Source organism: Dictyostelium discoideum, assembly GCF_000004695.1.
Source record: "Dictyostelium discoideum AX4 chromosome 1 chromosome, whole genome shotgun sequence".
NCBI classification, from domain to species: domain Eukaryota; phylum Evosea; class Eumycetozoa; order Dictyosteliales; family Dictyosteliaceae; genus Dictyostelium; species Dictyostelium discoideum.
Genome location: NC_007087.3, coordinates 3,751,145 through 3,772,919, shown reverse-complemented (window position 1 = coordinate 3,772,919; position 21,775 = coordinate 3,751,145). Strand labels below are relative to the sequence as shown.

The 21,775-nt window shown below is 20.3% G+C and overlaps 14 protein-coding genes across 14 annotated transcripts; 4 read left to right on the top strand and 10 right to left on the bottom strand.

The window, feature by feature from the left end:
* Nucleotides 1–209: 209 nt before the first annotated feature.
* On the bottom strand, nucleotides 210–916 carry rpl36a (S60 ribosomal protein L36a; the record flags this gene model as incomplete). Its single annotated transcript, XM_641274.1, has 4 exons — nucleotides 210–249; nucleotides 274–472; nucleotides 541–646; nucleotides 914–916. 4 exons carry the CDS (start codon nucleotides 914–916, stop codon nucleotides 210–212), a joined length of 348 nt encoding a protein of 115 aa, XP_646366.1.
* Nucleotides 917–1,512: 596 nt separating this feature from the next.
* Nucleotides 1,513–1,914, bottom strand: DDB_G0270982 (hypothetical protein; the record flags this gene model as incomplete). Its single annotated transcript, XM_641273.1, has 2 exons — nucleotides 1,513–1,685; nucleotides 1,875–1,914. 2 exons carry the CDS (start codon nucleotides 1,912–1,914, stop codon nucleotides 1,513–1,515), a joined length of 213 nt encoding a protein of 70 aa, XP_646365.1.
* Nucleotides 1,915–2,785: 871 nt separating this feature from the next.
* On the top strand, nucleotides 2,786–3,758 carry tspB (tetraspanin family protein; the record flags this gene model as incomplete). Its single annotated transcript, XM_641272.1, has 3 exons — nucleotides 2,786–2,866; nucleotides 2,986–3,004; nucleotides 3,151–3,758. The coding sequence occupies 3 exons, from the start codon at nucleotides 2,786–2,788 to the stop codon at nucleotides 3,756–3,758; spliced, it is 708 nt and encodes a 235-aa protein (XP_646364.1).
* Nucleotides 3,759–3,921: 163 nt separating this feature from the next.
* On the bottom strand, nucleotides 3,922–4,637 carry DDB_G0269870 (hypothetical protein; the record flags this gene model as incomplete). The annotated part of the gene is made up of 3 exons (XM_641271.1): nucleotides 3,922–4,136; nucleotides 4,353–4,515; nucleotides 4,539–4,637. The coding sequence occupies 3 exons, from the start codon at nucleotides 4,635–4,637 to the stop codon at nucleotides 3,922–3,924; spliced, it is 477 nt and encodes a 158-aa protein (XP_646363.1).
* A 63-nt stretch (nucleotides 4,638–4,700) lies between these two features.
* DDB_G0269868 (hypothetical protein) lies at nucleotides 4,701–4,955 on the bottom strand (the record flags this gene model as incomplete). The annotated part of the gene is made up of 1 exon (XM_641270.1): nucleotides 4,701–4,955. The coding sequence occupies one exon, from the start codon at nucleotides 4,953–4,955 to the stop codon at nucleotides 4,701–4,703; it is 255 nt and encodes an 84-aa protein (XP_646362.1).
* A 157-nt stretch (nucleotides 4,956–5,112) lies between these two features.
* DDB_G0269866 (hypothetical protein) lies at nucleotides 5,113–5,406 on the bottom strand (the record flags this gene model as incomplete). Its single annotated transcript, XM_641269.1, has 1 exon — nucleotides 5,113–5,406. One exon carries the CDS (start codon nucleotides 5,404–5,406, stop codon nucleotides 5,113–5,115), a length of 294 nt encoding a protein of 97 aa, XP_646361.1.
* A 351-nt stretch (nucleotides 5,407–5,757) lies between these two features.
* On the bottom strand, nucleotides 5,758–6,713 carry DDB_G0270980 (hypothetical protein; the record flags this gene model as incomplete). The annotated part of the gene is made up of 2 exons (XM_641268.1): nucleotides 5,758–5,808; nucleotides 6,129–6,713. The coding sequence occupies 2 exons, from the start codon at nucleotides 6,711–6,713 to the stop codon at nucleotides 5,758–5,760; spliced, it is 636 nt and encodes a 211-aa protein (XP_646360.1).
* A 1,084-nt stretch (nucleotides 6,714–7,797) lies between these two features.
* On the bottom strand, nucleotides 7,798–8,169 carry DDB_G0270676 (hypothetical protein; the record flags this gene model as incomplete). Its single annotated transcript, XM_641267.1, has 2 exons — nucleotides 7,798–7,977; nucleotides 8,023–8,169. 2 exons carry the CDS (start codon nucleotides 8,167–8,169, stop codon nucleotides 7,798–7,800), a joined length of 327 nt encoding a protein of 108 aa, XP_646359.1.
* Nucleotides 8,170–8,182: 13 nt separating this feature from the next.
* On the top strand, nucleotides 8,183–9,761 carry DDB_G0269864 (hypothetical protein; the record flags this gene model as incomplete). The annotated part of the gene is made up of 3 exons (XM_641266.1): nucleotides 8,183–8,309; nucleotides 8,389–8,963; nucleotides 9,063–9,761. The coding sequence occupies 3 exons, from the start codon at nucleotides 8,183–8,185 to the stop codon at nucleotides 9,759–9,761; spliced, it is 1,401 nt and encodes a 466-aa protein (XP_646358.1).
* Nucleotides 9,762–10,065: 304 nt separating this feature from the next.
* DDB_G0270674 (hypothetical protein) lies at nucleotides 10,066–10,203 on the bottom strand (the record flags this gene model as incomplete). The annotated part of the gene is made up of 1 exon (XM_641265.1): nucleotides 10,066–10,203. One exon carries the CDS (start codon nucleotides 10,201–10,203, stop codon nucleotides 10,066–10,068), a length of 138 nt encoding a protein of 45 aa, XP_646357.1.
* A 786-nt stretch (nucleotides 10,204–10,989) lies between these two features.
* DDB_G0269862 (hypothetical protein) lies at nucleotides 10,990–11,202 on the bottom strand (the record flags this gene model as incomplete). The annotated part of the gene is made up of 1 exon (XM_641264.1): nucleotides 10,990–11,202. One exon carries the CDS (start codon nucleotides 11,200–11,202, stop codon nucleotides 10,990–10,992), a length of 213 nt encoding a protein of 70 aa, XP_646356.1.
* A 2,906-nt stretch (nucleotides 11,203–14,108) lies between these two features.
* On the top strand, nucleotides 14,109–15,263 carry DDB_G0270978 (hypothetical protein; the record flags this gene model as incomplete). Its single annotated transcript, XM_641263.2, has 4 exons — nucleotides 14,109–14,169; nucleotides 14,545–14,607; nucleotides 15,120–15,142; nucleotides 15,240–15,263. 4 exons carry the CDS (start codon nucleotides 14,109–14,111, stop codon nucleotides 15,261–15,263), a joined length of 171 nt encoding a protein of 56 aa, XP_646355.2.
* Nucleotides 15,264–17,649: 2,386 nt separating this feature from the next.
* On the top strand, nucleotides 17,650–18,090 carry DDB_G0270976 (hypothetical protein; the record flags this gene model as incomplete). Its single annotated transcript, XM_641262.1, has 3 exons — nucleotides 17,650–17,815; nucleotides 17,889–17,969; nucleotides 17,999–18,090. 3 exons carry the CDS (start codon nucleotides 17,650–17,652, stop codon nucleotides 18,088–18,090), a joined length of 339 nt encoding a protein of 112 aa, XP_646354.1.
* Nucleotides 18,091–20,194: 2,104 nt separating this feature from the next.
* On the bottom strand, nucleotides 20,195–21,268 carry sigJ (hypothetical protein; the record flags this gene model as incomplete). The annotated part of the gene is made up of 1 exon (XM_641261.1): nucleotides 20,195–21,268. One exon carries the CDS (start codon nucleotides 21,266–21,268, stop codon nucleotides 20,195–20,197), a length of 1,074 nt encoding a protein of 357 aa, XP_646353.1.
* Between the last annotated feature and the right edge of the window lie 507 nt (nucleotides 21,269–21,775).

Here is a 21,775-nt window from a genome sequence, read left to right as displayed (position 1 = left end):
ATTTTTAATTGGATTTTTTTTTTTTATTCGTTAAGAGTCTCCATTTGGCAAAAATAAAAAAATAAAATAAAAATAAGACAATGAATGAAACATAAAAATTAAAAAAATACAAATTATTTAAATAGAGTAATCCAATAAATCTTTTTTCTCCAAAGGTTCCTCAATAAATTTTTTTTAAAAGAAAAATATATTCCTGATAAAGGGACATTTTAAATGGTTTTTTTTTGTAGGTTTATCTTTATTTCTAGACTATTAATATTAAAATAAATTTACATCTTAATAGCTTCGTTCTTTGATTTTTTCTCACCACCGAGTTCGAAACGTTTACATCTCTTTAAAACTTGTTGTTTCTTGTAACCACATGAACATTCCATTCTGAGTACGATCTTTTTGGTAGTTTTGGCTTTCTTGTGGAAAACTGGTTTGGTTTGACCACCAAAACCTGATTGTTTACGATCGTAACGTCTTTTACCTATATTATTATATTATATATTAGTTTTTGTTGTTGTTTGGTTTTCTCTCTCCTCTCTAGATACATACCTTGTGCGAAAAGACTTGGTTTACCAGCTTTGTATTGGGTAACCTTGTGTGGGGTGTGTTTGTTGCACTTGACACAGTGAGTCTTACGGGCTTTTGGGATGTTGACCTGTTTGTATTAATTATTATTTATTTTTTGTTAGATTCATGTTGGTTTTATGATAGATTGATAATTGGTGTTGGTCTATGATTAGTGATATCTCTGTTTCTGTTATCCTCTCTTCTCTCTCTCCCCCTTTAATCCAATCTTTTTTAATCTTTAATCTTTAATCTATCATCATTAACTATCTTAATCTAAATAGCCAAATTCTAAATTATAAAAAAAATTTATTTATATGTAATATTTTATATATATAGGATCATAGATTCCACATACCATTTTGTATAAAAGATAATGAAAACGAAAAACTTTCACAAAAAAAAAAAAAATTTCACAACATGCCGACACTCGCATAAAAATTTTTTTTTTCAAAAACTTTTTTTTAATTTTTTTTTTCACGTTATCTCACAATTATTTTTTTTTTATTTTTTTTTATTTTTTTTTTTTTTTTGATCAATCTTTTTTCATATTACCATTATTGACAACAATGTTTTTTTTTTAAAAAAAAAAAAAAAAAAAAATTTAATATAAAAAAAAATAATAAAATAACAGAATAAATTAAAATATGATTTATTATTAATTTAAATAAATAATAAATTATAAATAAATAATAATATATAAAAAAAAAAAAATAAAAATAAAAAAATAAAAATAAAAAAAAAAAATAAAAAACATTTGTGTAAAGAAAATATCAATTCCAATTTTATTTTACTTTATTATTTTTTTATAAAAATTATTTACAAATCAATTAGACTTAACAATTCATTTGTTTTTTTTGTTTTTATAATTATTATATATATATTTTTTTTTTCTTTTTTCTTTTTTTTCTTTTTTTTCTTTTTTTTTTTTTTTGTTATTACTAATATTAAATTATTTTAATGTTTAAAATGATGGGAATGATTTGTTTCGAACATCCAATTATCTTTATCTAAATCTTTAACTTTGGCTCTTAAATCATCCATTATCTCATTTGATAATTCTGGTTTTAATTGTTGAATTGCACCATCAATTACTAATACACTTTTATTATAGAATGGATCTCTTTCCACTTTTTTTTTTTTTTTTTTTTTTATATTATTTTATTTTTTTTATTTGTTTTTAAAATTATAAGTTAGTCTCAACTTTTTTTTTTTTTTTTTTTTTTTTTTTTTTAATTATTTATTATTTATTATTTATTTTTTATTTTAAATAAAATAAATTCCCATTAAAAAAAGAAGGTTTTTATATCATATCATACCAATGCTTTGCTGTTGTTGTTGTTGTTGTTCAATATTCATTCTTTTCAATATTATATTATATTATTTATTAATTTATTTTTGTAGGTATTATTATTATTGTTTTTGATGTGTTGTGTTGTTTTTCTTTTGTTTATCTTTGTTTTTAAAGTGTGGGGTATTTGTAGATTACAAAATTCTTTCTGTTAATATGATATAAAGAAAGGGATTGAAATTTGTATGCTTGACTGTTTTTTTTTTTTTTTTTTTCTCTCTTTACTTTTTTATTATATTTAACTTTTTTTTTTTTTTTTTTTTTTTTTTTTTTTTTTTTGGAAACACACAAGCACACAAGCACACTTTCACACAAAAATAATGGTAGATATATATAGTGGGTGTTGTGGAAAAAAAAAAAAAAAACAAGTAAAAATAAAAAAAAAAAAAAAAAAATCAGATTGAAAAACAAAAAAAATTGAAATTAAAAAAAAAAATAAATAAAAATAATAATAAAAAATAATAATTTTCCATTGATATACATTAACATAACCAATTAATTTACAAAAAATAAATAAATAAATAAATATTAAAAATTTATATATTTTTTTTTTAAAAAAAAAACACAATCAAATAACATCGCATTTGTTTTTTTTTATTGTTTTTTTTATTTTTTATTTTTTCTATTTTTGCCATACTAATTTAATACAAACTGACGGTTATATTATAATTAATATTGTTATTATAAATAATTTAAATTTGTTTATTTTTTACTTTTATTATTATTATCATTTTTTTTTTTTTTTTAATTTTATTATTTTAATATAATACAAATTATATATACATATATATATATATTTATATTTTTATTATTTTTAAATTTCTTTTTTTATTCATTGCCACAACAATTTTAAAAAATAATAATAATAATAATAATAAAATGGTTGATACAACAAATTTAATTCCTAATACTCCAAGATATCTTAAAGTTCCATTAATTGCATTTAATACTATTCTTTGGGTAAGCTTTATATTTAATTATTTTATTAAATAAATTGTTATTATTAATTTTTTTTTTTATTTTTTTTTTTTTTTATTTTTTTTTTATTTTTTTTTTTTTTTTTTTGATTATTATTATAGGTTCTTGGTTTAGTTTTAGGTAAGAACTATTAGTTAATAAAATTTATTATTATATTTATTCAAAAATATTAATTATTAATTTTTTTATTTTTCTTTTTTTTATTTTTTATTTTTCTTTTTTAAAAACTTCTTTTATTTCTTTTTTTTATTTTTTAAAAAAAAAAGTAATTATTGGTAGTATTGGTGTTAGCTTTTTTTCAAATTTTAAAGATTTTACAAAAGTTTCAAAAGCTTCAGCTGCACTTTCAAATTTAACAACTGGAGCACCAGCAGGTGTATTGGTTATTGGTATTTTCTTTGTTATATTAACAGTTATTGGCTGTTTTGTGGCAGGAAAAGAGAAATTGGTTGGTTTGGTAATTTATACAATGTTAATGTTAATTATTTTAGTTGCATTAATTGGTGTTGGTGGTAAAGCTTTAACATTACATAATGATGATGTTGTTAAACAAATTGGAAATGCTTGGGAAGATGTATCAAATGGTCCAAAGAATTCTACAATTTTGAAATTAGAAAATTTCTTAAAATGTTGCTATTGGAATTCAACCAGTTCTAGAAACCCTTTACTTTGTCCAAAGGATTCAAAAGGTATTCCAAAATATACCGATACTTGTGATAGTGTAATCTCTTCAAAAATCTCTTCAAATCTTTATTTGGTTGGTGCTGCTGCTGTTTCAATTGGCGTCATCGAATTTATTTGTATGCTTTTCGCCTTGTTTTTAATTATTCGTATTTGTCGTGCTCCTCGTACAAAATCATATGATTATCAATAAATTTTATTAATAATTGATAAAAAAAATAAAAAAATAAAAATAAATTTATTAATTAATTATACTAAAAACCTTGAAAAAAAAAAAAAAAAAAGCAATAATTATTTGAATAAAAAAAAAAAAAAAATAAATAATTTCTTCAGTTGGTTGATTTAATCTTTGTTGTTCAATTGTTTGATCCACCTCTAATAATAAAGAATTTTGAACCAGGTGGTGTTTCATCACATGGATGTTCTTTCACCATGTGGAGTGATAACCTGTCAACATCATCAAAACTTGAATTACATTTTAAATAACCACAATAATGCTTATTATCTGTTGATTGAAATGAAGATTTGATTGTATTAAAAATTGATGAAATCTTTAATCTTGGATATTGTGCTAAAAATTGTTCTTTTGGTGATGGTTTTTCAAGGTTATTGAATGAAATTTTAAAAATACCATTTTTTAATATTGTTGAATCCAATTGATTAGAAATTGAATTATCAGTTGTTGTTGTTGTAGTAGTTGTAGGTGTTGATTTTTAAATTGATTTGAAAATATTAAATTCAAAGATTGGTGAATATACGAATCTGTGACAGCAATCATTGGTTACACTTTCATAAGCACCACAATTAACGCAACTAATACTTGGTTTTTGTACAAATTGAAATAAACTTTGATATACTGAATTAATTAATGATTCTTCAAATTCAATGATATTATTATTATTATTTTGATTATTATTATTATTTGATAAATCAAGTATTCTACCAATAATCTAAATTTAATGATATCAATGACTGGATCTATACTTAAATCTGATGGATAGCTGGAGAAATAAAAAATGATTGATTTAAATGAACCATTATTGCTTTGAAATTTGATTCTTATAAATTTCATTTTATGATTGTTTTGAATTTGTTCAACTTCAATTTTCAAAATTGATAATATTAACTTAATTGCTTATTGAGCGTGAGCACCACCAACCACGATAAAATAATCGGCCAATTCTATTAAGAATAAAAAAACTATCATTAAAATGTAAATGTGATTACCATTGATTGAATCTTGAATACCAGAGTTGGTTCCACCAATAAAAAATAAAAGATCCATTACTATTGTGTTTTCTCTTTCATATTCATCACCAATATATTTGTAAAATTCAAATACTTCTTTTATAACTGAAGATTGTTCGTAACCATAGTAATATAATTTCATCCAATCTTTATTTTTTTGATTGGTTTAAAAAAATTATCCTTTTATTGGAATTATGATGAAAACTTTGAAAAACTGATGAAAATGTTGAAAATTTATTTGATTTTAAGTTTAAAATAGATTCTTTTATAAGTTCTCTAATGAATGGAGTAGTTGTTTATTAAATTCTTGGTTGCATATGGAGATTTATGGCTAATCGACGTAGATAAATGGTATACTCGTCAAATTTTTGGTAATCCAATGTAAATGGAATCTTTTCATTATATTTCCAACCAGTTATACTAATATCACTAAACTTAAATGGTAAATCTATTGTTGAATCTAAAATTAAAGAAAGTTCATCCTTTTTACTCGCCATGTTTAAACATTTAATTATAAAATCTTTATCAATAACTTTAAGTTTTGATAAATATTTATAAGAACTCATGTCTTTAAAATTTATATTGGTTGACATTTTATTATAAAAATAGATGATTTATTGTAAAATAATAAATTTTTTTTTTTTTTTTTTTTTTTCATATTTACAAAATAATATTAATAATAATAATAATAATATCATAGCTTTAGAAACAACAAAACTTTTGCCATATGCAACAATTATATTAAAGGTTGGATATAGAGGAAAAATTGCAATTTCTTTTGATGGATTGTTTATTGAATTTTTAATTTTTTGTTGGGAGAATAAAGTTCAATTGGTGTTGATATGTGTTATACAAGGTTGTTTTTTGAGGTTCTATTCATTAGTGATATTTGTATACCACAACTCAGTATCAACTAAACTTTAATCACCATCAGAAATTATAATCTAATTTTTCAATCTATTAAAATCAATTAGAGTTTTTAATATATATCCAGCCTTTAATATATAATTATATTTTAATTCAATGATAAAAGTTTTGAAACATTCATCAGTCATTTAAATTAAAAATTTCAAATCAATTTAATATTTTTACAATTATAATTAATCAACAAAAATAAAATAAAACATATTAAATTTATACAAAATAATAAGAAAAAAAAAAAAAAAAAATTTTTGAATTTATTTTTATTTATATTTATTTTTTAATTTTTTAATTTTTTAAAATAAAAAAAAAAAAAAAAAAGAAATATATTCGATTGAATTTGAAAGGATTTATTTATCTTTGTGATTTGTGTTGTATGTGTGTGCGTTTAAACATTTTCAACATTATGATGATTTTGATTTCTCAAATGAATAATTGAGCAAATTAAAGAGAATGGTAAAGTAAAGATATTGACAGCCCAAAATATAGCCAATGAAATTCCTATATAAACTTTATGATCGTGAACGCAATATGGATTTTGATAAAATTCACCACCACAATCTCTATTGATATAACGGTGAACCAATGCTGAATAAATGATAAATAGAATGAATGCTTGAGCTACCAATATAATATTTAACAATACATGATGTTTTGCACTACCTCTTTTATGGAATAATAAAAAGAATCCATGAAAACCAGTAATTAAACAGAAAATACCATTAACTGTAAATGCCCATGTATGACGTGATGAAATATCATCTTTACCACTTGCAACTGCAATTTGAACTATACCATAAATTATTAAAAATATTGATAATCCAAAAAATATCATTCCCATTATTGCATTTTCAACTTGAAATCTTTTTTTATGCTTAATTCCACCATTATTATTATTATTATTACTACTACTATTATTATTACTACTACCTTGATTATCTATAACTTGATTTTGTTGTTGTTGTTGTGGCTGATCCATTATTATTTAATTTTTATTTTTTTTATTTTTATTTTTTCAATTATTATTTTTATTATTATTATTTTATTTCTTTTATTATTACTTTTTATATTATTTTATAAATAAATAATTTTATTTTTTATCTTACTTTTATAGTGAATGTTTTTTTTTTTTTTTTTTTTTAAATTATTTATTATTTTATTTTATTCATATTATAATTTACGTCATTGTGTATTTATAAAACAAATTTATAATAAATTTATTTATTAACTGATTTGTATATGATGAATATATGTATTGACACAGATAGGTAGGAATTAATTAACAATACCATTAATCATTATCCTTTTATTTCTTTGAAACAAATTTTTAACATAATTGATTTTTTTTTTATTTTTTATTTTTTATTTTTTTTATTTTTTATTTTTCTTTTTTTATTTTATCACAGAAAATAACCTTTTTTTTATTTTTTTTTTATTTTTTTTATTTTTTTTATTTTTTTTTATTTTTTTTTATTTTTTTTACACTCCTAGAAATAGAGTGTTATCGGTCAAATTTTAAAAATAATTTTTTTTTTTTTTTTTAATTTTTTTTTTTTTTTTAATTTTTTTTTTTTTTTTTTATTATTCGCTTAACCTTTTTTTTTATTATTTTATTTATTTTTGCTATATATAACTATATAATTATATATAGTATTTCAACAATTTTATCTCCTTTTTCTTCTCTTTCTTTATTTTCTTACACTACTACCACTATGTATGGGTATTTTTATATTTAACATCTTGTTTTTTTAATAGGATTACATTTTATTAAAGACACAGTAAATAAACAAAATAAACAAACAAACAAATAAAAATAAATAAATAAAAAAACAAATAATTCATCATACACACCATACACATAAAAAATAAAAAATAAATTTAAATAGAACACTTTCATACCACACACACACACACAAACATTTATATATATATATTTTTATTTATATACGCAACAATCTAATAATTACATAAGAAATCAAAAAAAAAAAAAAAAAAAAAAAGAAGCAACAAATCAAGTTATTATAACTATATATTATTACTATAGCAACCACACCATATAATTATTATTTCGTTACATTGGGGGTAGTAGTGTCAAGGCTATTTTTTTTTTTATAATTTATAATGTCAAGAAGAAAAGCACTTATCAATCTGCAAAGGTTAAAAGATTCTGAATCAGAATTACCAATTTTAGAAAAATCATTAAGTAATATTGACAAATATAGGTAAGAGAACAATTTTTCGAACTGGGAAAAAAAAAAAAAAAAAAAAAAAAAAGATTTAATATTAACATAATGCTTTTTTTTTTTTTTTTTTTTTTTTTCTCTCCTCTTTTTTCTCTTCTTTTCACAACCTTTGGTATTTTTCCAAAAAAATGATTTTAGTGAAATAAGATCAGAAAATACAGATAGAATCCTTAGACATAGATATGTACTCATTATGATTAATGGCATGATTGGTGTTTCGTTAATGTGCACAGAATTACAATTATCATGGAGTGTTGAAAATCATTCATTGGAAATTAATAAATCAACAAAAATATTAAGAGCAATCATATTCATTTTAAATTTAATTTTATGTATGTATTTTTTTTTTTGTATTTATTTATGTTAATATTTGTTTTTTAACTTTTTTATTTTTTTTTTTATTTTTTTTAGGTACTCAGTTAGTTGATTATTATTTATTATTATTATCAGAGGTAACACATGATTGGTTAACAAAGAGAGCAAGAGGATTTAGGGTTACAAGAGTAAATGTTTTAAAATCAACTAAATTAGGTCCATTATTTTGGTGTGAAATATTAGTTTGTTCATTACAACCATTACCATTTGTATCTGGTGAGAATGCATGGTATAAAGATTCCAAATGGGGTTTATTAATGTGGTTAAGATTATATTTATTTTGTAGAATTCTTCGTGATTTCAGTCCAGTTTATAAACTTAGATTCCATATTCAAAAGCAGTTGTTACGTGATGTAGCTCCAAAATTCAATTGGACACTAAGTTTAAAATATATCATTTCAATAGCACCAATTCTCACTTATTTAACATTCACAATTTTCACATTGGCTGTTACTGGTCAATGGATGTATGTCTTTGAAAGGGAGAGAAATGAACTATTCACTTTTGCTGTTTCTGTCTATATCTCTTTTCTCTCTATGATCACTGGTTGGCCAACTGATACCTATGATGAATATAATCCACAAACTTTTGGTGGTAGATTTGCTGCAATTGTAAATATTCATTTTTAAATATTTATTATTTAAAATTTTAAAGAAATCATTACTAATATATATATATATATATATTTTTTATATATAATATTTATTTAGGTTGCATGTATTTTTGGTTTATTATTATTATCATTTGTAATTGAAAGTTTTGCAAGATTAACTCAAGCAACGAGTCATCAAAGACCAATATTAAATTTAGTATCATTAGTTGAAGCACAAAAGAAAGAAAGAGATTCAGCAGCTAGATTAATTCAATTGGTTTGGAGAAGATGGAGATGGCAATCTAGTATGAGTATATCACAAAATAGATCAATGTTTAATAGTAAGGAAGCATTGTTTTGTGTGAAATATATCGAATATGCTAAAACTTTAAGTAGAATGAGAAGAGAACGTAGAGCAATTCAATCTCAATGTCAAGATAGTCAACCATCACAACAAAGTTCAATCATTGAAGAGATTAAATCAACTCTATCCAATTGTGATGTTACAACGATAACAAAAAGTGATGACAATGATAATAGTAGTATTAAAATCATTGAATCTTTACAACTTAAAATTAAATCACTTGAGGATAATCAATCAATTATGTTGGCTCAATTGAATCAATTAATTCAAATGCAACAATTCCAAATTCAAATTCAACAAAATCAACATCAACAACAACAGGTTCATTTACAACAACAACAACAACAACAACATCAACAACATGTTTTTAATAATGAAAATCCACAAGCCCAATCATCTCCTCAACAACAACCACAACTTCATGTTTTTAATAATGAAAATCAATTCACTTAAATTATTATTAAAAAAAAAAAAAAAATCACAAAGAGATATCAATATTTGAAAATTCTCTATTATATATATATAATAAAAAAAAATATTATTACAAATCAATACTCGATTGGTTTTATGTAGATTTAATACATTTCGTAGACTTTTTTTTTTTTTTATTTTTTTATTATTAAGGTATAATTTGATTAAATTTTAATATATTTTATTTTTTTTTTTAATTATAATAATAACAAATTATTTTATTTTATTTATTATTTAATTTAATTTGACAAGATCAACTAAAGTTAAATTTGCATCGATACTATGTCTATTCTTTGAATAGTTGATAACTTTTGTTTTGCCCTTTTAATTTGTCGAAAGATCTTTCGACAGACCAAAATGGCGAAATAAAAGTTGCTAAATATTCAAATGCTAGATATAGCATTGGTAGCAAGCTTTGTTTCATTATTTGGGTGATATTTGATTGCTTTGTTATTCCATTTAGTTGACGGTGATTTGCTTGAAGTTGTTTTAATTGAAGTTATAATATTATTGAATGAAATTTTAAAAATTCCATTTTTTAAAATTGGTAATCACTGGAAGTTGAATCATCAATACTTGTTATTTTTGAATCTGTTGGTTTTAAAATTGATTCGAAAATGTTAAAATTGATGATTGGTGAATATACGAAACTATGATTGCATTCATCATTATCAGTAAAATTAATATGATTTATTAAATCATCACACAACCACTACTTGGTTTTTGAACAAAATTTGATAATTTTTGATAAATGATTTCAACAGTGATTGATCTAATTTTATAATAATATTATTATTATTGCAATTATTATTATTAAAGTATTCTACCAATAATATAAATTTAATAATATCAACTATTGGATCCCTGTGTGTGTCTGAGGGATGATTGGTAAAATAAAAAATAATTATTTTAATTGAACCATTATTTTTTTGAAATTTAGTTCTAATAATTTTCATTTGATGATTGTTCTTAATTTCATCAAATTCAATGCCAAGAATTGAAAGAATTACCCTTATTGCATACTCGGCATGGACGCCACCAACTACAACGTAATCGTCTGCAAAATTAAATTATAAATAAAAAAGCAATTATTAAAATATATAAATGGTTACCATTGATAGGTTCATGAACACCAGAAATTGATTTGTGAATGAAAATTAATAAATGACTTATGATTGTGTTTTCTCTATCATATACATCACCAATATATTTATAGAAATTGAAAAAAATATTTTATGGTGAATGCTTGTCTACCATTATTATCTAAAAGTATATTCTTTGTACTTTTTGGTATTTGGTATACTAATATTAATTTATTATTATTATTATTATTATTATTTTTATTATTTTGAAAATAACCAAAGATAGATGAAAATGTTGAAAAGGTTTTGGATTTAAGATTTGAAATGAAGTTTTTGCACATTTCTCTTATGAATGGAAATCCAAAAATAAATTTAGATCACCATTTGAAACTATAAAATTAATAAACAATCTATCGAAAGTAAATTGAATACTTTCTCGTTATAACCAACCTTTAATTGGATTATTATTATATTTTAATGATAAAAGTTTTGTTGATTCTAAATCGATTGATTTTTCTTTTTTTAAATTATTTTTCTTATAAATAAAAAAACTATTATAATATTGTTTTCTATTTTAAAAATATCACCAATATTGCGTAGAGACTAAGCACTTTTTAATTGTGAAAGCTTGTCCAATTGTATCCACTACCCAAGAGGATTTATTGGTGATTGATAAAGTAAAAATATTCACTGATACTAAAATGAAAGTATAATATTTTCGATTGAAATTTCAAACAAAATTATTATTGATATGTTTCAAAAAATCTTGGTGGGCTTATAATTTCCCAAAAAAAAAAAAAAAAAAAAAAAAAAAAAAAAAAAAAAAAAAAAATTATTTTTAGAATTTAATTTTTAAACATATGTTTTTTGTAATTATTTTTATTTTAAAGAAAAAAGAGTAGGGAAGATATTTTATTAAAAAAAAATAGATTTTAAATAAAAACTAATAAAAAATTGATTAAATTGTTTTTTTTTTTTTTTTTTTAATTTTATTTATTCAAACATTCAAATTTGACATTAAAATAAATAAAAAATATTCCAACTCAACCAATTTTTGGTTTTTTTAATATCTATTATTTTATTTAAATATATTCCCTCTCGTTGTTAAAATGAAAAATAATTAAATTCTGAAAAAATAATTTTAGTTAAAAAAAAAAAAATTTAAAAAAAATATATAATTACATTAATTTTTTTATTTTTCATATCATTTTGTTTATTTTTGATTGCTCTATTTATCAATAAATTCATTTTAAAATTAAATTGTTGAAAAAAAAAAAAAAAAAAAAAAAAAAAAAAAAAAAAAAAAAAAAAAACTTAGAATGAAAAAAAAAAAATGAAAATGAAAATATCAGATATGTCAGTGTCTTTGTCAATAAAAAAATAAAAATAAAAATAAAAAAATAAAAAATTTATATATCCAATTTTAAATAAAAAAAAAAAATGGGGACAAGGGCAGTTTCTCATGAAAACTACAGAAGGTCCTTACCCCATAATTTTTTATTTTACCATAACACTAAAAGCGAAATATGTCATTAGATTCCCCTAGAATTCTTCTATTTAAATATATATTTAGCATAAATGCACCTCAATGGTATCAGTTCAAAACTTTACTTTTACTAAAATTTTTCAAAAAGAGGAACTTTTTTTTTTCAAAGAAAAGGGGTGAGTGACGTTCCTTCCTTCCTTGCAATTTTACCATTTTAATAATAATATATCATTGGGATACTGGAATTTTTCTATTAAACCATATCTCAAAATTGCATCACAAAGTTATCAATTCGAAACATATTTACTAAATAATTTCAAAAGAAGGGTGGAAAAGTTCAATTTCTCATACAAACTACCCTCCCCTACGCTCTTTTTTAAAAAAAGGGGGAGAGGTTTCTCCAATCATAATTTTTTTTATTTTACCCTCCAAACCCAACTAATTTGAATTATTCCAGTTTTTTCCAGTTTTTTTAAAAGAGGAAATATAGAAAAATTTAAAAAAAAAAAAATCAAAGAAATATAAATAAATATTCATTATAACCACAAAACAGTCTAGATTTTATTTTTATTTGCAGTTTTTAAAAAAAAACCGTTAAAAAATTTTATTTATTTTTTTTTCCCTTTTATAAGAATTTTTTTTTTTTTTTTTAATTTTTTTTTCAACTTTTTTTTTGTTTTTTTTTTTTGAAAAAAAATGCGTGCAACTGAATCACATTTTCAGACAATCAGTTTTTAAATTTTTTTGTTTTGATGCATACATGTATGACTTGAAATTAAACGAGGCCATTGCTAACCAACCAGCGCACTTTAGTGTTGTTATTTTATAAGGTTGGATATAAAAATTTCAAATTTTTATATCCAACCTTATAAAAAAACAAAAAAAAAAAAAAAATAAAAAATCAACAAATATTGTGTTTAAACATTACACCACCAAAAAGCAAAACTTTTTCATTTTATATTTAATTGATTATTTAAAAAAAAAAATTTGTGTGTTATCATCAAATTATTTTTTATTATTTTAATGATAAAAAATAATTTGTGTTGTGTTGAATTGGTGAATGTGTTTTGAAATTTAAAATACCCATTAATTTTAAAATATAATCTTTTTTTATAAAATAAAGCCTAAAAAATTTGAAATTTGGTTTATTAAAATAAACTTAGAGAGAATCTGAAATTTTTATTCAAATAATTAAATCATTTTAAAAAAAAAAAAAAAAAAATTAAAAATAAAAAACATAAAATTAAAAAAAAAAAAAAAATTTAAATTTGAGGTTATTTTTATAATAATGAATATTCATTTTATTAGCGGAAAAGCACTGGGATTTAAAGAATAGTTGAAAGTCTTTTTTTCCAAATCAAAAAAAAAAAAATCAAAAAAAATTAAAAATATTAAAAAAAAAAAATAAAAAAATAAAAAAAAAAATATTTAGTGGATTTTCTAAAAAAAGGATTAATGTTTGGTTATATTATTATGAATTATATTGGTCATCCTTTAAGTTAACGGTGTTTTAACCCCATATTAAAATTTTTCAAATAATTAGATTTTGACTTTTTTAACTAAACCGCACCCCTTTTTTTTTTTTTTTTCTTTTTATTTATTTATTTATTTTTTTTTTTTTTTTTTTTTTTTTTTTTGATTAAACCAACAAATATAATTTTTTTTTTTTTTTTTTTTCAATCATTAGTTATAACATATTAAATTCTATTTTTAAATTAAAAAAAACTTTCACATAAAAAAAAACTAAAAAATAAATATAAAATGGGTGCATGTGGTACAATTCTTTTATTACTTTTATGTATATTCTTTTTATCACCAGTTGGTAAGTATTTTTTTAAAAAAAAAATAAACTATTTAATATTGTATTGGTAGATTAAATAATGCAGAACAGCAAAGAAAATCCAGCATTAAAATGACATTTAAAATAAAATGCAGTTTAAATGGTTTTAATATCATTTAAATACCATTAAAAATTAAATGTCATTTAAATTGTAATTAATATTATTTAAATTACATTTACCATTAAAATGACCATTAAAATGAAACTTTAAACTAGATTTAAATTTCATTTTCACTGGAACATTTAAATGTAATTTAAATGGTATTAAAATGTGAAATTTTCTTTGCTGTGATAAAAAATAATAAAAAAAAGTATGACCTATTAATTTTTATTATTGTTTTTTAAATAAACCTTTAGCTGTACTTATTAAGAAAGGCTGTTCCAGCGCGTTCTGGTTAAATTTAATTCTCTTCTTTTTAGGTAGGTTACCAAAATCCTATTCTTTTACTTTTTTTTAAAAAATATACTATTGAATATTGTATTGGTAGATTAATAATACAGCACAGCAAAGAAAATCCAGCATTAAAATGACATTTAAAATAAAATGTAATTTAAATGATATTTTTAATATCATTTAAATACCATTAAAAATTAAATGTCATTTAAATGTTATTTAAATGATATTATAATTAATATTAGTTAAATTATAATTAGTAATATAATTAATAATATAATTTAAATTACATTTACCATTAAAATGACCATTAAAATGAAACTTTAAAGTAAATTAAAAATTAAAAATTTCATTTTTAAGAAAATTAAATGTTACAGTAAAAAAGAATTTTAATTTTTATGGTATTGAAAATGTGATATTTTCTTTGCTGTGAGCCAATGTATTACTAACATAAATAATGAAAAAAAAAGTATGACTTATTAATTATTATTATTTTTTTTAATAAATCTTCTGGCTAAATTTAATTCTCTTCTTTTAGGTATTATCCCGGGCATAGTACATGTAAGTATTCTTATTCTCTCTTTCTCTCTCTCTCTCTAATTATTTGTTCACTTACTTACTTACTTACTTACTTACTTACTATAAATATATTTAACAGGGAATTTATGTTATTCTTTCTTAAGTGTGTAATAAACCCAATAAAAATTGAAGGTAAAGGGATAATGGTGGATATTTCAGGTTTAGTAATAGATAAAAAAAGAACCATAAAGATATAAAACTTGATTATAAATAAATAAAACATAAAATTGTAAACATATAAAAAATTATTCAACCAATTAATATTTGGGGGTTATTTGATTTTTTGGAGTAAAAATAAAAAAATAAAAAAATGCAAAAAGTGGAAAAAGCTGGAAATTTCATTAACTTTTTTTTTTTATAATTTTAATTTAATACATCTATAAAATAATTCAAGAATTAAACAAGAATTTCATAAGTTTATTATTTATAAAATGTAACAGGAGTGGTACTCTAGAAGGACTTAAATAATACAATTTGTTTTATAATTGATTTAATTTTATTTATTTAATGTATATTTAATTTCTCTGGAGCGGTGTTGAACATCCAAATTCACCACATTAGATCTCTAGACTAATGATGAACTTCGAAATCCACAACATTTCAATTTCTACTATAAACAGATATGGTCAATGAAGAATATACTATAGTATATCTAATAAGTTTTTTTTTTTTTTTTTTTTTTTTTTTTTTTTGTGTTTTTTTTTTTTTTGTTTTAGTTCTCTCCAATCGTTATAAAAATAGTAATAGTAAAAAATAAATAAATAATTAAAATAAATAATAAAAATTAAAAAGATGGTTTAATTATTTAATGTCTAAAATAATAAAAAAAATTTATTGTAGATTTATCCAACATCATTATCATTACAATCATCTTCATTATTACAATAATAAGCCATGATCCCTTTAAAGGGTCTATTCGTGCCAACCAGGCTAATACAAGGCATTTGTATTTTTTTAAAAAAAAAATGGACTACATGGGCTTAACGGTCTATTAGTACCAACCGGGCTAATACAAGGTATTTTTTTTTTAAAAAAAAAGGACTACATGGGCTGAACGGTCTATTCGTGCCAACCGGGCTAATACAAGGTATTTTTTTTTTTAAAAAAAAAATGGACTACAAGGGCTGGCCTTTAAGTTTTTTTTTTTTTTTTTTTAAATGGGCCATCTCAAGGTTTTTTTATTAAAACAGACTGTACAAGCTGATCTCAAGTTTTGTTTTTTTTTTAAAAAAAAAATTTTATCACATTCACTTCAAATTGTTTTTTAAAATAAAAAAGGACTGTATGGGCTTAACAAGTTTTGTTTAAAAAATAAAAATAAAAAAAAAACATTAATAAAAAAAACTATAAAAACATTACAATTTTTTTATTTTTTTTTAATGTATTTAAAAAATAAAGAATATTTAATCTTAGTTTAATAAATTTATTTATTTTAACTTTTGGTAAGAAAATATAAATATTGTTTGCGACTTTGCAAAAAAATAAAAACCAGAATGTATGTAATATTTTTTATTATTCATTTTTATTTTTTGTTTAATTATTTTTATTTTATTTTATTTTATTTTTTAAATTAAAATAATAAATCACTTTGCACATTTTTTTTATTTTTTTATTTTTTTGATTATATTTTATTTCAATATGGGTTCGGAAATTGGTCAATTACAAAAAAAAAAAAAAAAAGAAAATAATAAAAAAAAAAATTATAAAAAAAAAAATTATTAATAACGAGGGTGAGGATAAATGACCAAGAGGTTCTTCCAAAATTAGTTACTCAATTCTTCATAGTAATAATAAATATAATATAAATAAATAATAGGATATTCAATAATTAATATAAATAAATTTTTACAAAATTAGTATTCTCTTTTAGAATATTATGTCAACTCATTTTATATAGTACAAAATGTAAATTAAATAAAAAAATTAAATAAAATAATAGTAATATATATAATAAAATAAAATAAAATAAAATAAAATAAAATAAAATAAAATAAAATAAAATAATATAAAATAAAATAAAATAATAACCAATATATATATATATACAACATCAACAACATCAACATCAACAACACCAAAATAAAATAAAATAAAATAAAATAAAATAAAATAAAATAAAATAAAATAAAATAAAATAAAATAAAATAAAATAAAATAATAACCAATATATATATACAACATCAACAACATCAACAACAATAAAATAAAATAAAATAAAATAATAACCAATATATATATTACATCAACAACATCAACAACACCAACAACATCAACAAAATCAACAACATCAACAAAATCAACAAAATCCACAACACCAACAACATCAACAACATCAACAAAATCAACAACATCAACAACATCAACAACATCAACAACATCAACAACGCCAACAACATCAACATACTACAACCTCACCAAATAAAATAAATATACATCAACAACATTAACAACATTATTATACACATCAACATAACAACATCAACAATTAAATGCAAATATCATCAGTATCAATACCAACAATCAGTGGTGGTGATGTTATAATGTCTTGTGATTTTTCAAATATTTATAATATTAAAATCACAAGACATTATAACATCACCACCACTGATTGTCACTCAAGTAATAAACCACAAATCATATGTACAATAGGTGCAGGTTAAGGTAATCAACAAATTAAATTATAAGATGGAAATGGTGCAACATTAATATATTGAATTTTATTATAGAGCTCCTTGTTCAGTCGAATATTCACCATTTGATAAATGTAATGATCACGTTGGTAATTGTATTTGTAATGATATTGCAATTGGTATATATTGTAAAACTTTAAATTTATAGTAACTGGTGGTCAAGTTTATTTAAATGGCAATTTCTCAAATGTATATGATCTTAGTCTAACAAAAGGATTAACATGTGAAGAATCAAGATAATTAATTGAATCATCGGACTCGATCAAATAAAAAGAATAATAATAATAAAATTAAAATAAAAAATAGTAGTAAATAAAAAAAATAATTAAAGTTAAATAATTATTTATTATTTATTAAATTTATTTTAATTATGTACCTTAAATTAATTTAAGATATTGATTAAATAAAGAATTAAAACTATTCGAACTTCACACCCATATACATTTTTTTGAAAACCCAAAGTAAAGAGTAAAGGTTAGAGATTTTAAAATTATATTTTTTTTTTATTTTATTTAATTTTTTTTATTTTTTATTATTTTTTTTTTTTTTTTATGCTGTGATATAAATATCATTCCAATGACATTAAGCTTCTCCAAAGTAATGTTTCATTAGTGAATGATCAAATTCTATTATATTATTATCATTATTATTATTATAATTATTATTAAAGTATTCTATCAATAATCTAAATTTAATAATATCAACTATTGGATCCCTGTGTGTGTCTGAGGGATGATTGGTAAAATAAAAAATAATTATTTTAATTGAACCATTATTTTTTGAAATTTGGTTCTAATTATTTTCATTTGATGTTTGTTCTTAATTTCATCAAATTCAATGCCAAGAATTGAAAGCATTACCCTTATTGCATACTCAGCATGGACGCCACCAACTACAATGTAATCGATATTAATAAAAATATTAAAAATTTAAAATTATTAAAAATTTAAAAAAAGTGTATTGAATAATTAAAAATATTAAAAATTTAAATAAATTTATTATTATTGAAATTAGTTATAAAGATAAAAAATAAATAAATAAATAAAAATAAATAAATTAAAAAAAGATAGATATTAATTTTCTACTAATATCATTAATTGTTTGATGAAAAAAAATTATTTTGTTAATAGAAAAAAAAAAAAAAAAAAAAAAAAAAAAAAAAAAAATATGAAAAAAAAAAAATTAAATTTAAACATGTGTATATAGTGGAAAATATAAAAATATTTAAATTAAAAAAAAAATATACGTATTTCTGTCAACAAAAAAAGGAAAAAAAAATTAAAAAAAAAAAGTTTTTTGGTATATGTTTATTTTTTTTTAATTTTTTTTATAGTTCTCTAATGATTGTAAAAATAAAAAAATAAATAAAAAAAATTAAATACAATATTAAATTATTTTAAAAAAAAAAAAAAAAATCTTTTTTATTTTTATTTTTTTGAAGTTTTAAAATTTATAATAATATATTATATTTGAAAAATCTTTATAATAATATTATAATTAAAAAAAGTAAAAAATTTTACTTTGGAAAAAAAAAAAAAATAAAAATAAAAAAAAATTGAAGGAAGTTCGTTTTGGTTTACGTTTTTTAGCTTAGACGATTGTTCAAAAAATGAAATGAATTATTTTTATTAATAAATTATAAATAAAAAAATAAAATTAAAAATGGTTTGATTTTTACTAATTTAATTTTTTAATTTTTTAATTTTTTATTTAATTATTTATTTATTTATTTATTTATTTATTTTTTTTTTTTTTTTTTTTTTTTTTTTTTTTTTTTTACAAATTTATTTATTATTAATTAGTTTATTTATGTATTTATTAATTCAATGGCAGCCATATTAATTCAAGTGGCTAATTTTTTAACATATTGATTTCAGCATGCATACAACTCTTTGTAGGTTAAAATTAATATGGTAATTTTGGTATGGGACAAATATCTCTAAGAAATTGTTAAATATATTTGAAACTAAATATGATTTTTATGGATTCCTTGCATCTGAAAATATTATTTTCATAAACATTAAAAATTCGTTCCTTTAACATGATTTTCAAAAGATAAAAAAAAGTTTTAAAAAAATTTCTTATTGAATATTATTGTGTTTGGAAAAAAATAAAAAAATAACAGTATAATAGTTTGGTTGAATAAATTGAATATACATTTTAATAGTGATATTATAATATTTTATTTTTTTTAAAAAAAAAAGATATAAAAAAATATAAAAAAATATATTTTTAGAATTTGATTATTAATTTTATTTATATATTTTTTTTTTTTTTTTTTTTTACAATATGTTGAATATATTGTTTTTTTTTTGTTTTTTTTTTTTTTAATTAGAAATTTTTTTTATATTTTCTTTTTTAATTCTTCCTTTTTATTGTTTGCTTTGTGGAAAGCATTATCAACAATCTTATTGTGTGGTTGATGGAGACCATAGTAACCACCTAAACTTGCAAGACCAGCAATAAAAGTGAATTTAGCCATTGGAGATGCAGATGGGAAAAGGTAAGATGTTGCAGTTGCACCACCAATTAAACCAATACTTCCCCAAATCATACCATTACGTTGATTGAGATGTCTGAAATCTTTCTTCATTATATCGAATTGATGTTCAATAGCATCGGCAGATTCATCAAGGGTTTCACTAGCTTTCTTTTTGAGTTGAGTGGCTTTCTTTGAGGCATCATGAGAAAGGTCTTGATAGGTATCAGCGGCTTTATTCTTGAGATCAGCTGCCATCTTTTTGGTTTCATCTGCAACGTATTGAGTATCCTTCTTGAGATCGGTAGCCAATTTGGAACCTTCTTTTTTAGCACCATTATAGATTTTACTTGATTCACCCTTGACATCATTGTAGAGTTTATTTGATTCATCCTTAATATCTTTATAGATTTTATTTGATTCATTCTTAACATCAGAGGTGAGTCTATTGGCATCCTTTTGGGTTTCATTGGCAGTTCTTTTAAAGTTTTTATGTACATCACCAACAAATTGGTCACCATCCTTGTAAGCTTCATAACCAATACGTTCAGCTTCAGATTTGGCTTCTTCTGCTGAACCTTTAAAGAAATTGGAAATGTTATTTAAAACGGATGAACCTTCTTTCTCTGCTTCCTCTAAATTATGGTTAACATTATGTTTTAAGTTTTCCATATCTTTTTGGGCTGGTTCAGTTGTAATTGTATGTTTTACACTTTCAATACCACTACTAATGTAATCTTGAACGGTTTTGGCACCTTCTTTAACAGTTTCCCATGATGAATGAACAGATTCATCAATATCTTTTTTCATATCTTTTGCATCCAATTTAGCATTATTTTTTAATTTTTCAGATTCAATCTTTGCCTCTCTATTTAATCTTTCACCTTCATGTGAAAGTGAATTATAATTATCTTTAATTTGATCTTCTACTCTTCCCATTTTTTTTTTTTATTTTTTTTTTTTATTTATGAACTTTTAAAAAAAAAAAAAAAAAAGAAAAATTTTAATTAATAATTTTTCTATTTATATATATTAGTTTTTTATTATAATAATCAAATTATACATACACTATTACTTCTTTTTTTTTTGATAGGAAATAAATAATTAAATTAAATTAAAATTATTTATTTTTAATTTATACTTTTTTTTTTTTTTTTTTTTTTTTTTTTTTTTACATTTATTTTAATTTTATTTATTTTTAATTTTTTTTTTTTTTTTTTTTTTTTTTTTGTGAAAAATTGGAAACACTAAAACAGGAAATGAATTAATATGGTAAAAAAAATAAAATAAAAAATTAAAAAAAAAAAAAAAAAAATTAAAATAAATAAAAAAATAAATAAAAAATTAAATAAAAAATAATATTGTTTTTTATTTCCATAAATTCACAATGAGATTAGTGACAATTAGTTTACTCTTATTTTCATTGAAGTGATAATATCATTTTTT